Source organism: Dromaius novaehollandiae, chromosome 2 (genome assembly GCF_036370855.1).
Source record: "Dromaius novaehollandiae isolate bDroNov1 chromosome 2, bDroNov1.hap1, whole genome shotgun sequence".
NCBI lineage: Eukaryota > Metazoa > Chordata > Aves > Casuariiformes > Dromaiidae > Dromaius > Dromaius novaehollandiae.
The window spans coordinates 32917295-32932719 of NC_088099.1; the positions used below are offsets into that span (position 1 = coordinate 32917295).

Consider the following 15425-nt stretch of genomic DNA (forward strand, 5'->3'; position numbering starts at 1 on the left):
TGGAATAAAAATACTCATGTGCATGGATTCCAATCAAGACTTTCATTATGTGTTCCTATTGAAATCCTCAAAATAGGATTTTTGCAATGGAGAAGCCTTGAGGTGAAGTCATGCAGAAGATGATTTTTAACTTAAATTTTATCCAGATGACTTCAAATTATATTCAGTTTATTCAGACTAGCTTCAAGTTAGCCCTTTCTTAGTCATCGGTTGCTTTAGCTTAGTTCTCAAAATAGGCCTTGGCAATTGCTGGGAGCTCTGTGATACTGGGCAATCTCTGCTCTGGGAGAGATTTCAGAACTTCGAGTAGGTGGGAGAGCCCAATCCTGCAAAGCTCTAAGCATCTTCCAGGGGATGACGAGGCACCTCCGCTCCATTTGGTTTTAAGGAAACTTGAGACTTCTCAGCACCTGTAAGAAACTAGATTATCCCTATATTTTTTAGCAAAAATGCACAAGCTGCACCCACAAGATATTCAGATACAGGCACAAGCAAGAAACTGCATGTGCACAGAAATGCAGCAGCCCACGCAGAATGGGTAGTGGCATGCCAGGCACCCATTTCACTGTGCAGTCACCTCTTTCACAAATGCTATATAAACAGATTCACATTTTGTGGCATAATGGGCTTTACTTAAAAAATGGATAATATTATTTCTTAATTTAATACAAATGTATTGGTGAACTTTAATAGCATATCTTCCCTTGCCAAGCAGGACTTTCTAGATTAAATATTTGATCTGAGATAGATTGTTCCTTTATGTATCTTTCTTTATATTCTTAGCCAGAAGACATTGGACAAGCACCAATAGTCAATGCCCCAGAAGGTGGGAAAGTGGATTTAGAAGCCTTCAGCCAGTTTACAAAAATTATCACACCAGCGATTACAAGAGTGGTGGATTTTGCCAAAAAGTTGCCTATGTTTTGTGAGGTAAGAAAACTGTCTTGCATCCCTCCTTTAGCTACTGGATGTTAAACTCCATTCAAAATACTGCTGGCACTGAACCGTAACAGGCATGACTTTACTAAAAAAAATAGTATGTTTAAAATCAGAAAAGTTGGAGAATTAAAATGGATGAGACTGGAATCATCTGGTTTTTATTTAGTTTTCTTTTTCATGTAATTACTGAATTCCTGATTTTGTTGATCTCTTAAGTCATCATGATTCATTCGGGACTTGAATGTGTCTTTAGAGGTGGCCTTGAAGAAAGCCAGTGAGCAAAAAGAATTTGTCTAAAAGTATCTTTGATACATTTCATCAGATCTTCCAACACATGCAGTTCCCTCAGTGTTTCCTGGCTGCTTGGCAGTTCTAGTATTGTGGAGTTGGATCTATATAATAACAAATATTCCAAATTCAGGAAAGCATCCCTATCCAGGAATGGCACTTGCCTCATTGTATTCACTAGGTATGTTTTTCATGAACAGGGAGGGGGTGCACAAAAGAGTCTGTAAAAGTAATGGACTGGCATTCCACACGGATACTCATGTGTTAAATATACAGTACATAGTCCCGTTACTTGGTTGCATATTAGGAATACTCAGGCCCTAGGCTAATCTGTCTACACTGAGGTTATCCCTTTCACTGGAGGTCCAAACACAATGGCTGATATTTTTCCTAACTTAAAAAACTGTATCCTAACTGCAGCCTGAATGTAACTGAAAATAACTTTAAGTCTTGTGAGTCCCTTAGGATCCACAGCCATGGGAGTTTTAGTACGGAAATATTCCCCACTCCAGCCGTGGAAGGGTGTCTGCCTGTGCTCCCATGCTGCAGAGCAGCACTTGACTCTGCTGGTTGAATGCCAGGAGGATGACAATGAAAATGGGAGTCACCCTGATAAGAAGTTCATGGGGCTCCCTAACATGGGAACAGTTTTTTCTCCTAATAACTAAACATCAAGGAAAGAAGTTTAAGGCAGCCATAGCATTTTACTCTTTTGTGGCTGACAGCTTTTCTTTAAGGTCAGTCAAGGAGAGCTATTTATGTCAGCTAATGGTCTTTACCTCTTCTGGCACTTACACAATAAGAGGAGGTAAATATCAATAGTTGGCATAGTGTAAACAGCTCTCCCTGGCTAACCTCAACGTTGGCTCTGTCAACCAAGAAAGCATGAAATAGTGGCCAAGCATGAAGATTTTAAAATACGAAGAATGTATCCATAGATCAAGAGGCCCCTGCAGCACTCAGTGTCTGAGGGAAGCTGTCTCCTCTGATTTGGTGTCTCTCAGTGGGGAGTTGCAGTGACATTCCAAGGTAGTCTTTTTAATTTATAAAGCTTTGCCAGTCGCACACAGACTGCAGTGCCCATCTGACATCTCCTACCCCTCCTGGCTACCATGGGCCCACTTGTGTCAGAGTTGGGCAGAAGGCATGGATGAAGAAATCAGGGAGTTGTTGAGCATGACCTCTGTAGGTTACACAGCTCAGCTAGGACAGGCTTTGTTTACAGCCAAGCTGCTTTGTAAACCTGACACCCATGTACAGTGAGGTCTGATGGCAGAGTGAGGGACAACTCATCACGAACACAAAAGAATAGGACAACTGTCCTCTGAGCTGTCATATAGCTTCAGCTGTAGCATAAAGAAAATGATGAATGTTTGCTCTGTTTTGAAGGGGCACATTCCTGATAACTTTATTTAATGCATTTATGTTTTTTTAATCCATGTCTTTTTCAGAGAAACAACACTGTATGGACTGTGAATTTCTTTATGAGAAAAAGCCCTCCTTTATCGCACATGATCTGCCCAGCATTCAAACATTATCACAGTTTCTAATTGCCACAGAGGTTGTGAGTGCTGTAAATCTCTAGCAAGGAGAGGCAGACCAAGGACCATTCATGGCCAGCCACATATCTGTGGCTCCTTTTTCTTCCTTCTCTCTTCTTTTCACACATACACAAGCCATCAAAGCACTGTGACTGCCCAGCATAGCTCATGTGTGTCCATTGGCCTTTCATGCAAGGGGCACACCCCCAAAGTGAGAATCTAACCGTAGAATAATGGAAGGATCTGAAAAACTTAGTTCTCTTCTCAGTGTTTCTGTTGTTTCCTTATTGCATTTCCTTCTGTTTAAAAAATGAAGATTGTCTGAGCAGCATTTAATCAGTTTGATGTGGGTTTAGGTGTCACAGGTATCAGTGCTTCCATGTTGGGTAAGGCTATGTAAGTAACCTTCTATATAGCTTAGCTCCATGGTGCTGAGTTCACACGTGTGGTGGCTACCAGTACACCTCACTGAAGTGAATACCTCAGATTCCCGCCTTTTACTTTTGCTCCCTGCAGAGAGAGAAGGACAAACCTACATGTGGCAGATGTTAGTCACATTTATCTACCCCACTCCTGGAAGGTACGCTGGTCGCAGCACTAAAGTGACGAGTGTAGGATTGAACTCTGCATAGTCTGGAACAGAGCTGATGTTCAGGCCCCCATCCTTGGTAAATGCTGCTGTTGGCAGATTAAAGCTGAGGCATGGTGTCCAGGAAGCTGGTATCCAGTGTATCCTTCAGAATTAGGAAAGAAGGATGGGCATATTCAGATCACTAGTACCATAAAGAAGTTCTAAGAGAGGTTCAAGGAATCTTCCAAGGAAGAGAAATTCTTTTTGATTTAGTGGTGCAGTGACTAAAACAGCTGAACTGTCATGTAATACCATACTATCATTTGTCTATCTCTTCCCCCATTCTTCTTTCTGCTTAGTCTTTCTTCATTTCTTTTTTCTTCCCTTCCACCTTTCTTTTATTCATGTCCCTTTTTTCTCTGCAGTTACTCCTTTTTGATATCTCTTCATGGTTGCTCTCACATGTCTTTTTTTTTTTTTTTTTTTTTTTTTCCTGTCATTTCTGGCTCTGTTTCTTTCCCTACTTCACTCTCAGCAGCCAAACAGTGGTGTTGTCATTGGGCGGCTAGACTGCCACTATGCTTATGCAGCCCTCCACAGGCTACTGCTGAGCTCAGGGAAAGCAGTTTGTCCTGAACAGGATGAGTCATTTTTCTTATGTATCAAACACTTTACATTGCTGTTGACATTGCTGGAAAAATAGCTGCACAATTCAATTCCCCTTCTGAAAGTGGCTGACTTTGTGCTTAAAACTTTGACAGGCAACTGCTTTTCACCAGTGTTAGGTAACTGTCCAGCAGCCACTCTATATGGTTTTACACCAGAAAAATATAATTGCTTTGTGAGTACACAGTTGCCACATAAACCTGTAGATAGTTTTTTTCATTCTGAATCACAAATCAGGTAATAATAACTTCATATGAATCAGAAATGGATAGATTTTTGCCTCCAAGTAGAATTGAGTTGCATTTTCATAAATGTGACCCTTTGATATTATCCAGCGAGAGCCTCAAAATAGTCTTTGTGGTATTTGCTGTCATTTAATTACCTACTAAAACGTGAAGACATGCTATGAAGAGCATATTCTCCTGCTGTCTCAGCATTCTGGCGGTACCTTATTAAAGAACCTACCTGCGTCAGTTCAGACAGCCTACCATTTTTAATGTTATGGAAAAGAGAAGTCTTGCCACATGCCCTGAAGATTATGACTTATGCATCAGCATAAAAACTGGAACTCTACAACAAAAAACAATTTTTTATTCCTTGCAGAATTTTCTGTCTGTCTAGTGGTAACCAGGGAGATGAGCCACACAAGGCGAAAATAGCTTAGTAAGTTGACTATTGTTTGAAATGGACTGTGAGATATTGGTTCTAGATACAGAATTTTATTTCATTCTTTTTATTTAAAAAGCAGTTCACTCTTACAGGCCCTCTCAAGCATCATCTTTCTTTTTCACTGGTCAGGTGAGAAATTAGCATGGCTGGCAGTGAGTTTAACTGGGATGACTAGTGCCATCACCAGCCCCAATTATAGTTTAGTCTGTTTGGCCAAGCTGTAAGCTGAGGGAGCTCAGGAGTGGCAGAGAGAAGGGTAAACAGCTGAAAGCAGTGACCGCTTCAGCTGTCTCAGATCCACCCCTGATGCAAGACAAAACCCACAGTATATGTCACCACCAACCTGGCAACTGCCAGTTCTGCTTCATCCTTCACACTCTGAAATGTTCTGCAAAATGGAAAGCTATTTTCTTAATGTTTGTTGGACCTGATTTTATAAAGCTTCCACAAACCAATGGTTCCCACTTCTGCAAGTTGGGTAACTTCACTTCCATGTCTGAACCAGCTTGGTTTGCACTGAGTATCTTGCCCAGGTCCCTTTCCCCACAACTGTATGACTGCAAGATTTCCTAAGGGCATATGGGGACATTAATGCCGCAGGAGTTTCTAAAAGTAGGAATGTGAGTCTTGGGAGTTTTGTGACGTGCACTGGAACTAGACGGTCAGCAGGATGTTTGTAGTGTAAATGTATTATGTGATGTAGTCCTGGAGTGTTGACTGCAACTTCGTTGTCATGGATTTATTGTAGTTGTAAAACCAATTCAGTTTGAAAAACACATGTTCTTCTTTGCCATTTATAATTTCTGCAGCTGCCATGTGAAGACCAGATCATCCTTCTGAAAGGCTGTTGTATGGAGATCATGTCACTCCGTGCAGCAGTTCGCTATGACCCTGAGAGTGAGACTTTAACACTAAATGGGGAGATGGCGGTGACAAGGGGCCAGCTGAAAAATGGGGGTCTTGGAGTGGTATCTGATGCCATTTTTGACCTGGGCATGTCTCTCTCATCATTTAACCTGGATGACACTGAGGTTGCCCTTCTTCAGGCTGTTCTGCTCATGTCATCAGGTGAGGACAGAAATATATTGGGACCCCACCATTTTGAAACTTGCTAGTCTTTGTCACAAACCTCTTCTTAAAATAAATAGGGTATGTGAGATCTTGTTGCACTTACTAGAGTAATATGGGTGAAAATCTCTCTCAAAATCCTGATACGGCTTAAAATTAGTTTGGTGAACACTAGAAAAAAACTTCAGAGAGATGGGCATAAAAGTGGCTTTGGTCACACACCTTGTTCAAACAGTGTAGTGACTTAGGGAGGACGCAGAGGTGATCGTCAGAAAGAGATCAGTGAAAGAGCTGGTTCTGAGCCAATTTGCCTTGACTGAAAAACTGATAATTAAACAACAGTTGTCCTTATAGTAAGTTCTGTTTTCCCCTAGGTATTGTCATGTACATTTCCATCAATCTCACATGCTTAGTTTGATATACCTTCTTATTTTCCTACTTAACAGCACCACTGCATAACTGGCATTTGAGGGCTGTGCAGTTAGTTTTCCCACACTGGCACCATTTGCAACTGGTCTCTCCGTGGAGAGATACAGGAGCAGCATAGGCCATTTCATGTGATTTCCAAAGAGTTTCTTTCCTGACCTTCTCAGATCCAATATGTTTTCAAATATGCTTCCACTGACTGTGCCAGCCCAAAGAGAAAATTCCATTCTTGGGCAGTGACAGATTTGGCAAGGTTTTGTTTTAAAACCACTTTAAAGACTGGGCACTGCATAATACCTAGACTGGTGATTTATAGGCATTAACTACAGCTGAGACAGTAAGGTTTCCACATTCATCACAACAGAGCACTTGACCTTACCAATGAAAACATTTTGATTTCTTTTTAGTTTCCTGCACAGTGATATATAAACAGGGGTTTCAGAAGGCATTTTAGAGGACCTGCTTTCCTCAGAGTGTCTTCTGAAGACTGACTTGTGAAGGGAACTTGTCCAGCACTTTGCTGGGTGCTGGGTCAGACAAACTGACAAACTTTTGGCCTTTGCTGTTCCTTGCTGCTCCAGAACAGTTTGCTTTGCAGCTCCCCTGTGGATCAAAACTTGACAGCTACTCAGGCTGCAGCTAAACAGATGGGAAGGAATTGTAATTTAGATTTCTAACAAGGAAATCTAAATGTTCTGTACTAGTTGTTTTACAGCATGATATAGATAGAGGCCCCAGCTGAGATCAAGGATCTGTTGTTGCTCTAGTTAGTGTAAGGAAAGACTCCTCAAACAGCTATACTCTAAGCAGGCAAAACAGACAAAGGAAGGATTATCATCCTTTTTTAACAAGGGTAGTGCAGAAGCACAGAGAAGTGAGAAGTCCAGAGTCAAAAAGTCCTGTGTGGCAGAGCCAGATGTCCCAAGTCTGAGGGTTTTTTTGCTAACCATGGGATCATCCTCTCTCTCCTGATTTTTTGATCGGGCATTCATTAAAGTAAACAAGTAATAACAGCAATTCTGTTCCTTTTTATCTACAGATCGCCCAGGTCTTGTCTGCGTCGAGAGGATAGAAAAGTGCCAAGAGGGTTTCCTCCTGGCATTTGAACACTACATTAATTACAGAAAACACCACGTTGCACACTTTTGGCCAAAACTGCTGATGAAAGTGACAGACCTGCGGATGATCGGAGCCTGCCACGCCAGCCGCTTCCTGCACATGAAGGTAGAATGCCCCACCGAACTCTTCCCTCCACTCTTCCTGGAGGTGTTTGAGGATTAGAAACTGGAGCGCTCCTGCATCCCCATAGCACTACTGGCTGCCATTTCATTCCATCGCCCGGCTCTTCAGACATTTGTTTGTTCTTCATACCTTGTTCTGCTCTGTTTCTTGAGGCGGGGTTGGGTTTTCATTTTGGGTTGCTGAGGAGCTGTTGTATACACATGGATGAAAACATCCCTTTAATGCGGGTACTTGTGACTATTGCAGTTTGTTCCTCGGTCCTTTGATGTGAGTGCTTTGACAGCTTAACAGTGAAAATACAAACGGACCAGTCTCATTCACCAGCACTTATGTGGTCACCAGCTCACATGCATCATTGCTTGGAGAATTTGGAAGATAAATTGAAGTGGCAGAAAATAAATTGGCCTCCAAATTAAAATGGCTATTGGTAATTTGACCCTGGCAATTCAGTCTAGTATTTTGCAAGGCACAAGTGACCATTTCATGAGATGAAATTTCTAGTCTTTGTGGTTGTTTCTGTTGTAGCAATTGCCCTTATGATCTAGGACCTTCATCGTCGTCATGATCCCATCATTATCTGAGGATTGTCCAGCAGATATGGTGTAACTGTGCCCCATAAATCAAATATTTAAAAAAAAACAGAGTGGTAGAAGGGACTGACTCATTTTCTTTCTATGTTTATAAAAAAAGAAAGTAATATCCTTCAGTTCTTACTACATTTGGGCTCCAGGTAACTTCACTGGAAGGTCTTTTGGAGTAAGGAGGGAAATTTGATCCTCTGAGGTGCTTTTCCTGAGAGTGGAGAGGTCTGCTTTTTCCGAGGTGTGTGGAGCACTCTGAAGGAGTAGGCTCTTTATCAAGCTACCAGGATTTCCTCAGAGTTATTCAAGGATGTGCATCATCACGGAATGATGATAAGGAGAATGAAACGTTGTGATGACCTCCAGATGGGAGAGAAACCAACTGTGTTATTAACAATGCTCAAGACTGGACAGCTTTATCCCAGTAATACAAATAGTGTTGCTTGGCAGTAATCTTTTGTTTTATATATATATAAAAGTTTATATGCACATATATATATAATTTTATATATATATAATTACAAATCTTCAGCAGATGTCTTAAGCATATTTCCGTATTTTTATCTTTGCTCTGTCTCCTTCTCTCACCCTCTTCTCTGTGTGTGTGTGCATTTATGTGTGTTGATCAGCTAGGTTCGCTCCCACCTTGGCATATGTATGTGTTTTATTTGGCTAGATTCTCTCTTGATTCCTTTAAATAATTTATTTCCATTAACTGCACTAGCAGGAACTAAACTGAGCAATGACAGGATGTCCTGCTGCCAAAATCTGCGCACCAGTACTCACAATACTGGAATGTTTGGGCCTGTAATGAGGGCATTATAGGTAGAGGTTCTTCTTCATCATCCATCTCCATTCAGGGTTGTTCTTCCCTGGAGTTTGTAAACTTGATATTAAACCATTCTCTGAATTTGTGTGATACATCAAAAGCATCTTTCTGTTCTTCTTGGGAACTCAAAGACTTCGTTTGCATATTCCACATTTCCTCATATCCCCCATTCTGTTGTGTTCTACATTCATTTGTATCTGTTTCTCTGCTATTTATTGATGTATTGCCCGGCAAGTCAGTGGGCGTGGTTAGGGTGGATGTCTTGACTTTCAGAGCTCATGGCCCACATTTAAACCTTTATGTTTTGCATTTATCTCCTCATGAAAATATGATACTCAGGAACTTATCTCCTAGATGGTACACAATGTGTGTGGGGGGGGAGGTTAAATTCTTTCCACCTCTGTTTCACTATGTCAGTGACTAAAGCCTTTGGAGGGTTATAGGCTCTGTTTTCAGGGGCGTGGAATCTTGTTCTCCCTGTTCTTTGAAATCATATGCTCCTGTAATAAGTTGTAAGCATTGATGTTACTGCATAGCAGTTTGTGCCCATAATTTTGTGAGAATATAAAACAAAGCGGGGTGTTTAGAGTTTTTTGCAGGTAGCAAGGAAGCCAGGCCATTGGAAATTTGCCCTTAAATGTTTGGTGAAGTTGAAGAACATCTGTTGTGGGCTGTGTTTGCTCCATCTCAAAGCATATGTTTTAACGATATGTCTCTAGCCAAATCCCTTATACAGCAGTGTGTCTTGCAGACAAGGAGTTGAAAACTTTTTAGCCTTTCGGAACAAGAGGCCAGACAATGTGGTGAACTGACATGCATTCAGGTCTGCAGAGTCTTGCTCAGATGAGCAGCACGAATAATCAGTGAAGCATTTTAGCTATCTGATTTGGAGATGGCTTGAGAAGGCACTGACAGCATATATGGAAAGCAAAACCATTGCGCAAAACTTAGTCAAGTCAATGAGGATGTCAGATATTTTTGGAATGCTAACTAAAACAGCTGATCCATTATTTGCTTCTATACTGAAAATGTCTGGCAAAAAAGAAAAGTAGTACATGTCTTTTGGAGTTTTGTTTCGCCATCGATCTGAGGATCCTGCTGATGCCAGTCTGAGCATCTCACCTGATTACTCCTAAATGTGAGCTTGGATTAGTGTATGATCTTTTGACTGTGCTACAGAGATAGAGGAGGAAAAACATCGCTTTTCTTCTGGATGTATTCACAGTGACCTCACTACAAGGTGCATGATACTTTGACTGTTTTTCAGAGGTTCAGTTCTTGGAGTCATGCTGCTACTTGAGAGGTTCAGCTCTGATTAAGATCAGCAATTTTCATCCACTGGGTTATAAAGAAAATCAATAGCCTAAATGTTAAATAATGAGATGGGAAATAACTATCCAACAGTGACTTTGCCTAGCTCATAACTATTGGAGCCCTTACTTCTGGTTCTTGAACGCTTAGGATTGACAGGATTGCATTAATCAAAAAATAAAGAAAGATCAGAGGTTAAAAAAATATGAAAGAGTGACTGGATTGACTTGTGGAAGCTGCAAGAGATGAAAGAACTCGAAACACCTGGGAGAGAACTGCACTTTGAGACAGTGCTGAGAATTAACACGTCACACACTGGCTGCTGCAAAAACAGTTGCTGATGCAGGAAGCTGCTCCCCCCAGGATCTACCATGACAAGATATGAAGTTTTAAAACACAGCCTGCATAAATGGATGTCTGAATTCAAGCACCTAAGCTCATTTAGGCATCCAAGCTAATGGCCTGACTTCCCAAGATGATGATGCAGTTTGGAGTTGTGGGTAATCAGGGTTCAGAAAATCGGGCCGCCTTCCTTAGAGGACTGCAGATGGGCTGAAGTGCCTAGGGTTTGGCAACCAACTTTGAAAGGCTTGGCAGTGCTTTAAGCAGAAAGGACGTATAGCAGCATATTTTTCTCATGTTTTAGATTAAGTTCAAATCTGGCACTGATTACGAGAGGGGAATTAGTATTCCTCAGTTTAAAACTAAGATCAGGCTCTTAGTTTGACACATTTGATCTACTGACATCTAATGGCCTGACTCTGATCTCCTACCAGTCTTATTTTGTGTGACGTCATTGACTTCCTCAGTATGACTCCTGATTTACACGATCATGAAAAGAAAATTAGAACATGAGGATGCTCCTGCAGACTCTTACCAGTGGATAGTGACCTTAGCCTTGCAAAGACTTATGGACATACCTGCTTTTATATACCAGTGGTCTTGAGCCATTCTAGGACTGAGCCACTGGATTTGCCAGCCTGAGTAGCAGACATCAGTACTGCAATCAGCAGGGTTTGTGGGAACCGGCCTTTTGACTGAAATAACAAACCTGCACTTTTCAGTGCAGTCCATAGTCTTGTTTCTGATGGTGCCACATAACTCTCATTTTTGCTTTGTGGTCTATATGTGGGTTTTATATAGAAGATTCTTCCTTTCAAACCTGATTGTCATCCTTCATGTTTTTGCCCTGAATAACATATGCATTTAGGTATTCATTTCATGTGTAATCTCAGTTAAGTTATGATATTTATATTGACATATGTAGTGTGTGATAATGATTTTCGTTTACATTCTGCCAAAATGTAGACGTTAGAGTTAGACCTGCAAGGTCCAAAATCATCCCTGAGCAAAGCGCTTGTTTCTTCAGAGGCAAGCATCAGAAAGAGGAAAAGCTGTCCAGAAGGAAATATTTGTATCAGAAATCTGCCAAGACAAGGCTGTAGATCACAAGCAGAGCATGTCATTGCTAGTGATGTATTTTTATGCTATGGAACTCTAACCTGTATGTGTCATATTGACTTTTTGCTGCATGAATCATAAATTATAAAAATCAGTCTTATGGTTTTGAGATGTAGCCAGCATTTCTAAGGCTAAACCTTTTTCATTGACAGAATCAAAATCCACAACCCAGGAACATACTCCTCTCACTGTGAGAGCAATTGAAGTGTTCAACATTTACCTTTTCACAAAGGTAGAGACAACAGGACCTCTTAATGTGTCTTGTTATTGTGATCATCTGGAAATGATTGCCAGACGTTTCCTTTTGATATAGCAGTGAAGTGATCCATATTTGAATTTTATAGAGAGAAATTTTATTCTAGTGTGATAGAGATTTATTTTCCACTTAAAGATTCAAAACAGTGTGAGCACATTTTTTTACTATGGTATATTTTTGCTTTAAAATTAAAAACAAAAAAAAAGGTTTGGCCTTATCACAAAGTTTTAGTGTGTCGTATAGATGTTAGCAAATGCAAAAAGTATGCATTATTTGTGTGTATTCACATTGACTGATGTCGCCTTCAAAAAGCAATATTGTGCAGGTAAAAAGTTGTTTGTGACTGTCCATTGCACAGTTTACCTTCTTTAAAAGCTAACCTTGTTTATGCACAAGACAATCAAATGTAAGTCTACATCAGCACCCGGGTGTAGATTAAATTTATGTAAATTACTGAGCACAATGTAAAACATTACAAGACACTTTATTTAATTATACAATTAATGTTAGTAAAGATAGTATCAGGGCATGAACTAGCTGACATACTGTAATTTCTTTTTCTCCTTTCCTATTTCTGTAGCACTCTTCAGTTTTAATTTGCTCATAAATACATCAAATTAGTCATTCATTATTTTTTTGAAGAGCAGGGTGATTTGGGTTTTTTTTGTTTGTTTTTATGAAGTCAGTTGGGAGGACTTCTTTCTTTGTCTGTGAGGTTTGTGGGTTTTGCTTATTTGGTTTATTTTTTTTATACCAGTTTCATGCCCTGAGGTAAGGCAAACATTACACAGTACAGTAAAAAACAAAGTACCTTGGATGATGTATTTTTTTGCAAACAGTGTTAAGTGATATGCTAGATTGGTAATATTTTTTCAGTCTAAAATATATTAAAAAAGAAATCCGTGATCACAAATGTTTTAAACTATCTAAAGAGAAAATTTGTATATTTGGGGGAAGAAAATAATTTTTACATAGCTTTTGTATGCAGATATTAAAATGTAATTATGACTATAGTGGGCATAGATAACTGTGTAAGCTTCAATTCTAAAAAAAGAAAAAGCTTATAACTGAAAAGCGCTTCTGGTCTCTCTTTCTGTTGGCTCCAGAATGTGCAGCCAGTTCTGTCCCACACTTCAAGGATGCTGTAATGGGGAAAATGGGACCCAGGGCAGAATGGTATATTGCCTCTAACCTAACAAACATTTCTGTCCTTCTGCAGCCCTTTCATCACATATCCTATGTCTTATCTTCTCTCCCTCTGCTCTCCCCTCCCCAGGGCTCCCAGCGGATGGATTTCACTTCCCTGCTGTTCATGTGAGCCAAACTTAATTCACTTCAGTGAACTGACTCATGATTCATGTCTCACTCAATTACTTTTTTAAGGGAACACCCTTTTTTTTCCTTCTTCTTTCCAAGTCTAGACGAGGCTGGTGTGACAGGAGACATAGACCTCCTCTCTCGTCACACTTTCCATGTCTCAGTCTATTACCTGTTGGAAAAGGTTTCTTTGTTCAGATGGTCTCCCTCTTCTTATATTCCTTTGCGTTTGGGGGTTTCTCCAGGTCTCCCATCCCCCTCAGGAAGCAAAGCAAGACCTGTCGCCTGGAGCTGAAATAGTGCCTTGGCCCATCCCACCGGGAATCTATTGAACGGCAGTGCTTCACAGTGATTTCCACAGGCATTTTATTGGCCGCCTCCCAGCTAAGGCTGCTGGGCGCCTTCCACGGGAGGTGCTGAGCGCCCTCGGCTAGAGGCTGAGTTTCCTGACCTCCCTTCCGCCGGCGCAGGTGGGAGCGCCTTCCCGCATGAGGCTTCGTGTCCCGGAGCAGCGCTGCATGTGCACCGCCAGCCAGCGTTTGCTCCGCTGTGGCCCAGGGGAATAGGGCCAGCCTTCAAAGGCCGGAGCCGGGATGTTCAACTCCAGTGCCCACAGGAAAGCATGTAAATCCATGCTCTCCCTTAGATTAAACCCATCAAAGCACTTAAAGTCAGGCACCTGAGCACGGGAAGCGTTGCCAAAGCCTCCGGAAGGGTTGCGGTGGAATCGAGAGTCGCGTAGGCTGCTCGGGCCCTGCAGGACCAGCTCTGCACTGAGGGATTCGTTTGCTGCAGAACTGGTGGTTTACTCAATCTAAAGAAACAATTCTGCTCCCGCAGAGCTCTGTCTATTATATCGGTAGTGACATAAAGAGGCTTCCCTGTTTTTTGCAGTGAAATTGTGCTTTTTGAAAAATAGCATGAGGTGCGTGGGGAGGAGCAGAATTCTGGCTTGTTCAAGAGGGAAATGCAAGGTGGTGCCCTTGGGGGCTAGTTGGCTTCTTGTAACTCAGCCAGTGACAGCTGAGGTGAGCCAAGACTGTACAGTCTGAGAAATGATCCATGCCTCTACTGTCCAAAAGTTCAGAACAAATACTAGTGGTCAGCACCCTTCTCCACTTCTCCACCTTACACTGTGATGAATCTCCGAGCAACAGGTCACTCACAACCAAAGCACATTAATACCAGAGGAGCTTCACAATCCCCTGTGAACAGGGGAACGTTAAATCCCTGCTTTCATGGAAAAAGCAAAGTAGGTTATGATACCTAGCGCTGGGACGAGTGTCCAGCCCAGGATGCTGGGACGTGTAAGGCTCAGTCCCCCCAGAGAAGGCGTATTCTCATTTAACCAGCTCTCAGGGAGTGAGCACTGGGAAAGAGGAGTCCGTACCTCTTGGGTGCTTCTTGCTCCTCCACAAGCTCTTTCTTGTCATGTTTGTGAGGTTACTTGTGCTATTTCTCCTGGTGATGGCAGACACCCTGCTCGGAGGCCTCCAGAACAAGGCCCTAAGCACCATGCCAGGAATCGGGATGGGGGTGTGGACAACGACCACAGAAGTGCTGAGTGGAGGATGCAAAGCAAGGCTGCTGTGTCTCCATAAAGGTGAGCAGGGCTGTTGAAAGGCGAGAATAGCAAAATGCCATTACCTTTTGAGTCTTGCCTGGTCACAGGCACGAGCTTGCTTTGTACCCTGACTGGTTATCAGACATGTTGGGAATCTCTCCCTTCTAGGGAGAAAACATGAGGCTTTGGAGAAACAGGAGTTTAACAGACAAACTTAATTAAAAAAAAAAAAAGCCATGGGAAGCCCTTGTGACTCCTTTATGGCAGCTTTGAGACATCTGTGGTCAAGCAAAACCCAAAGGCTTGTGGGATCCCTGAGTCAGAGGTACCAAAGGGAGGGGGGGAAAAGGATCCTAGATCACCCTGACCGTGTGGTATCTTGGAAAGATACCAAGTCACACACCTAGAAAAGTGATACAAACTCAGTAGCCTGCTGTGCATAACCAGATAGAGGTCTGAATTGTTTGAGAAATGAAGTACCTGCTGTCTAGGGCTGAAAACATGCCCAAAATAAGGTCTCGGAAATGGACTCTCTGCTCCAAAGAGGGAGAGACCAGAAAAATCAGAAGTCAAAATAGAGCAAAAGATCAACAATGAAGAAAAATACAGCAATATCTGAGGATGTGACAAGTTGTGGCAAGTAGATAAAACACTAAAGAAATGAGAAGAAGAAAGGAAGGAAACACCACTGACAGG

The 15425-nt window shown here is 41.7% G+C and overlaps 1 protein-coding gene across 20 annotated transcripts in view; it reads left to right on the forward strand.

Annotated features, from left to right (window-relative positions):
- THRB (thyroid hormone receptor beta) overlaps positions 1-12922 on the forward strand; it is a 175902-nt gene extending 162980 nt beyond the window's left edge. For all 20 annotated transcript variants that reach the window (XM_064506180.1, XM_064506190.1, XM_064506182.1 and 17 more), the window contains 3 exons: positions 784-930; positions 5484-5742; positions 7208-12922. In XM_064506180.1, coding sequence (XP_064362250.1) covers positions 784-930; positions 5484-5742; positions 7208-7449 — 648 coding nt within the window. In that variant the 3' untranslated portion in view covers positions 7450-12922. The remainder of the gene's footprint in view (positions 1-783; positions 931-5483; positions 5743-7207) is intronic.
- Positions 12923-15425: the final 2503 nt, after the last annotated feature.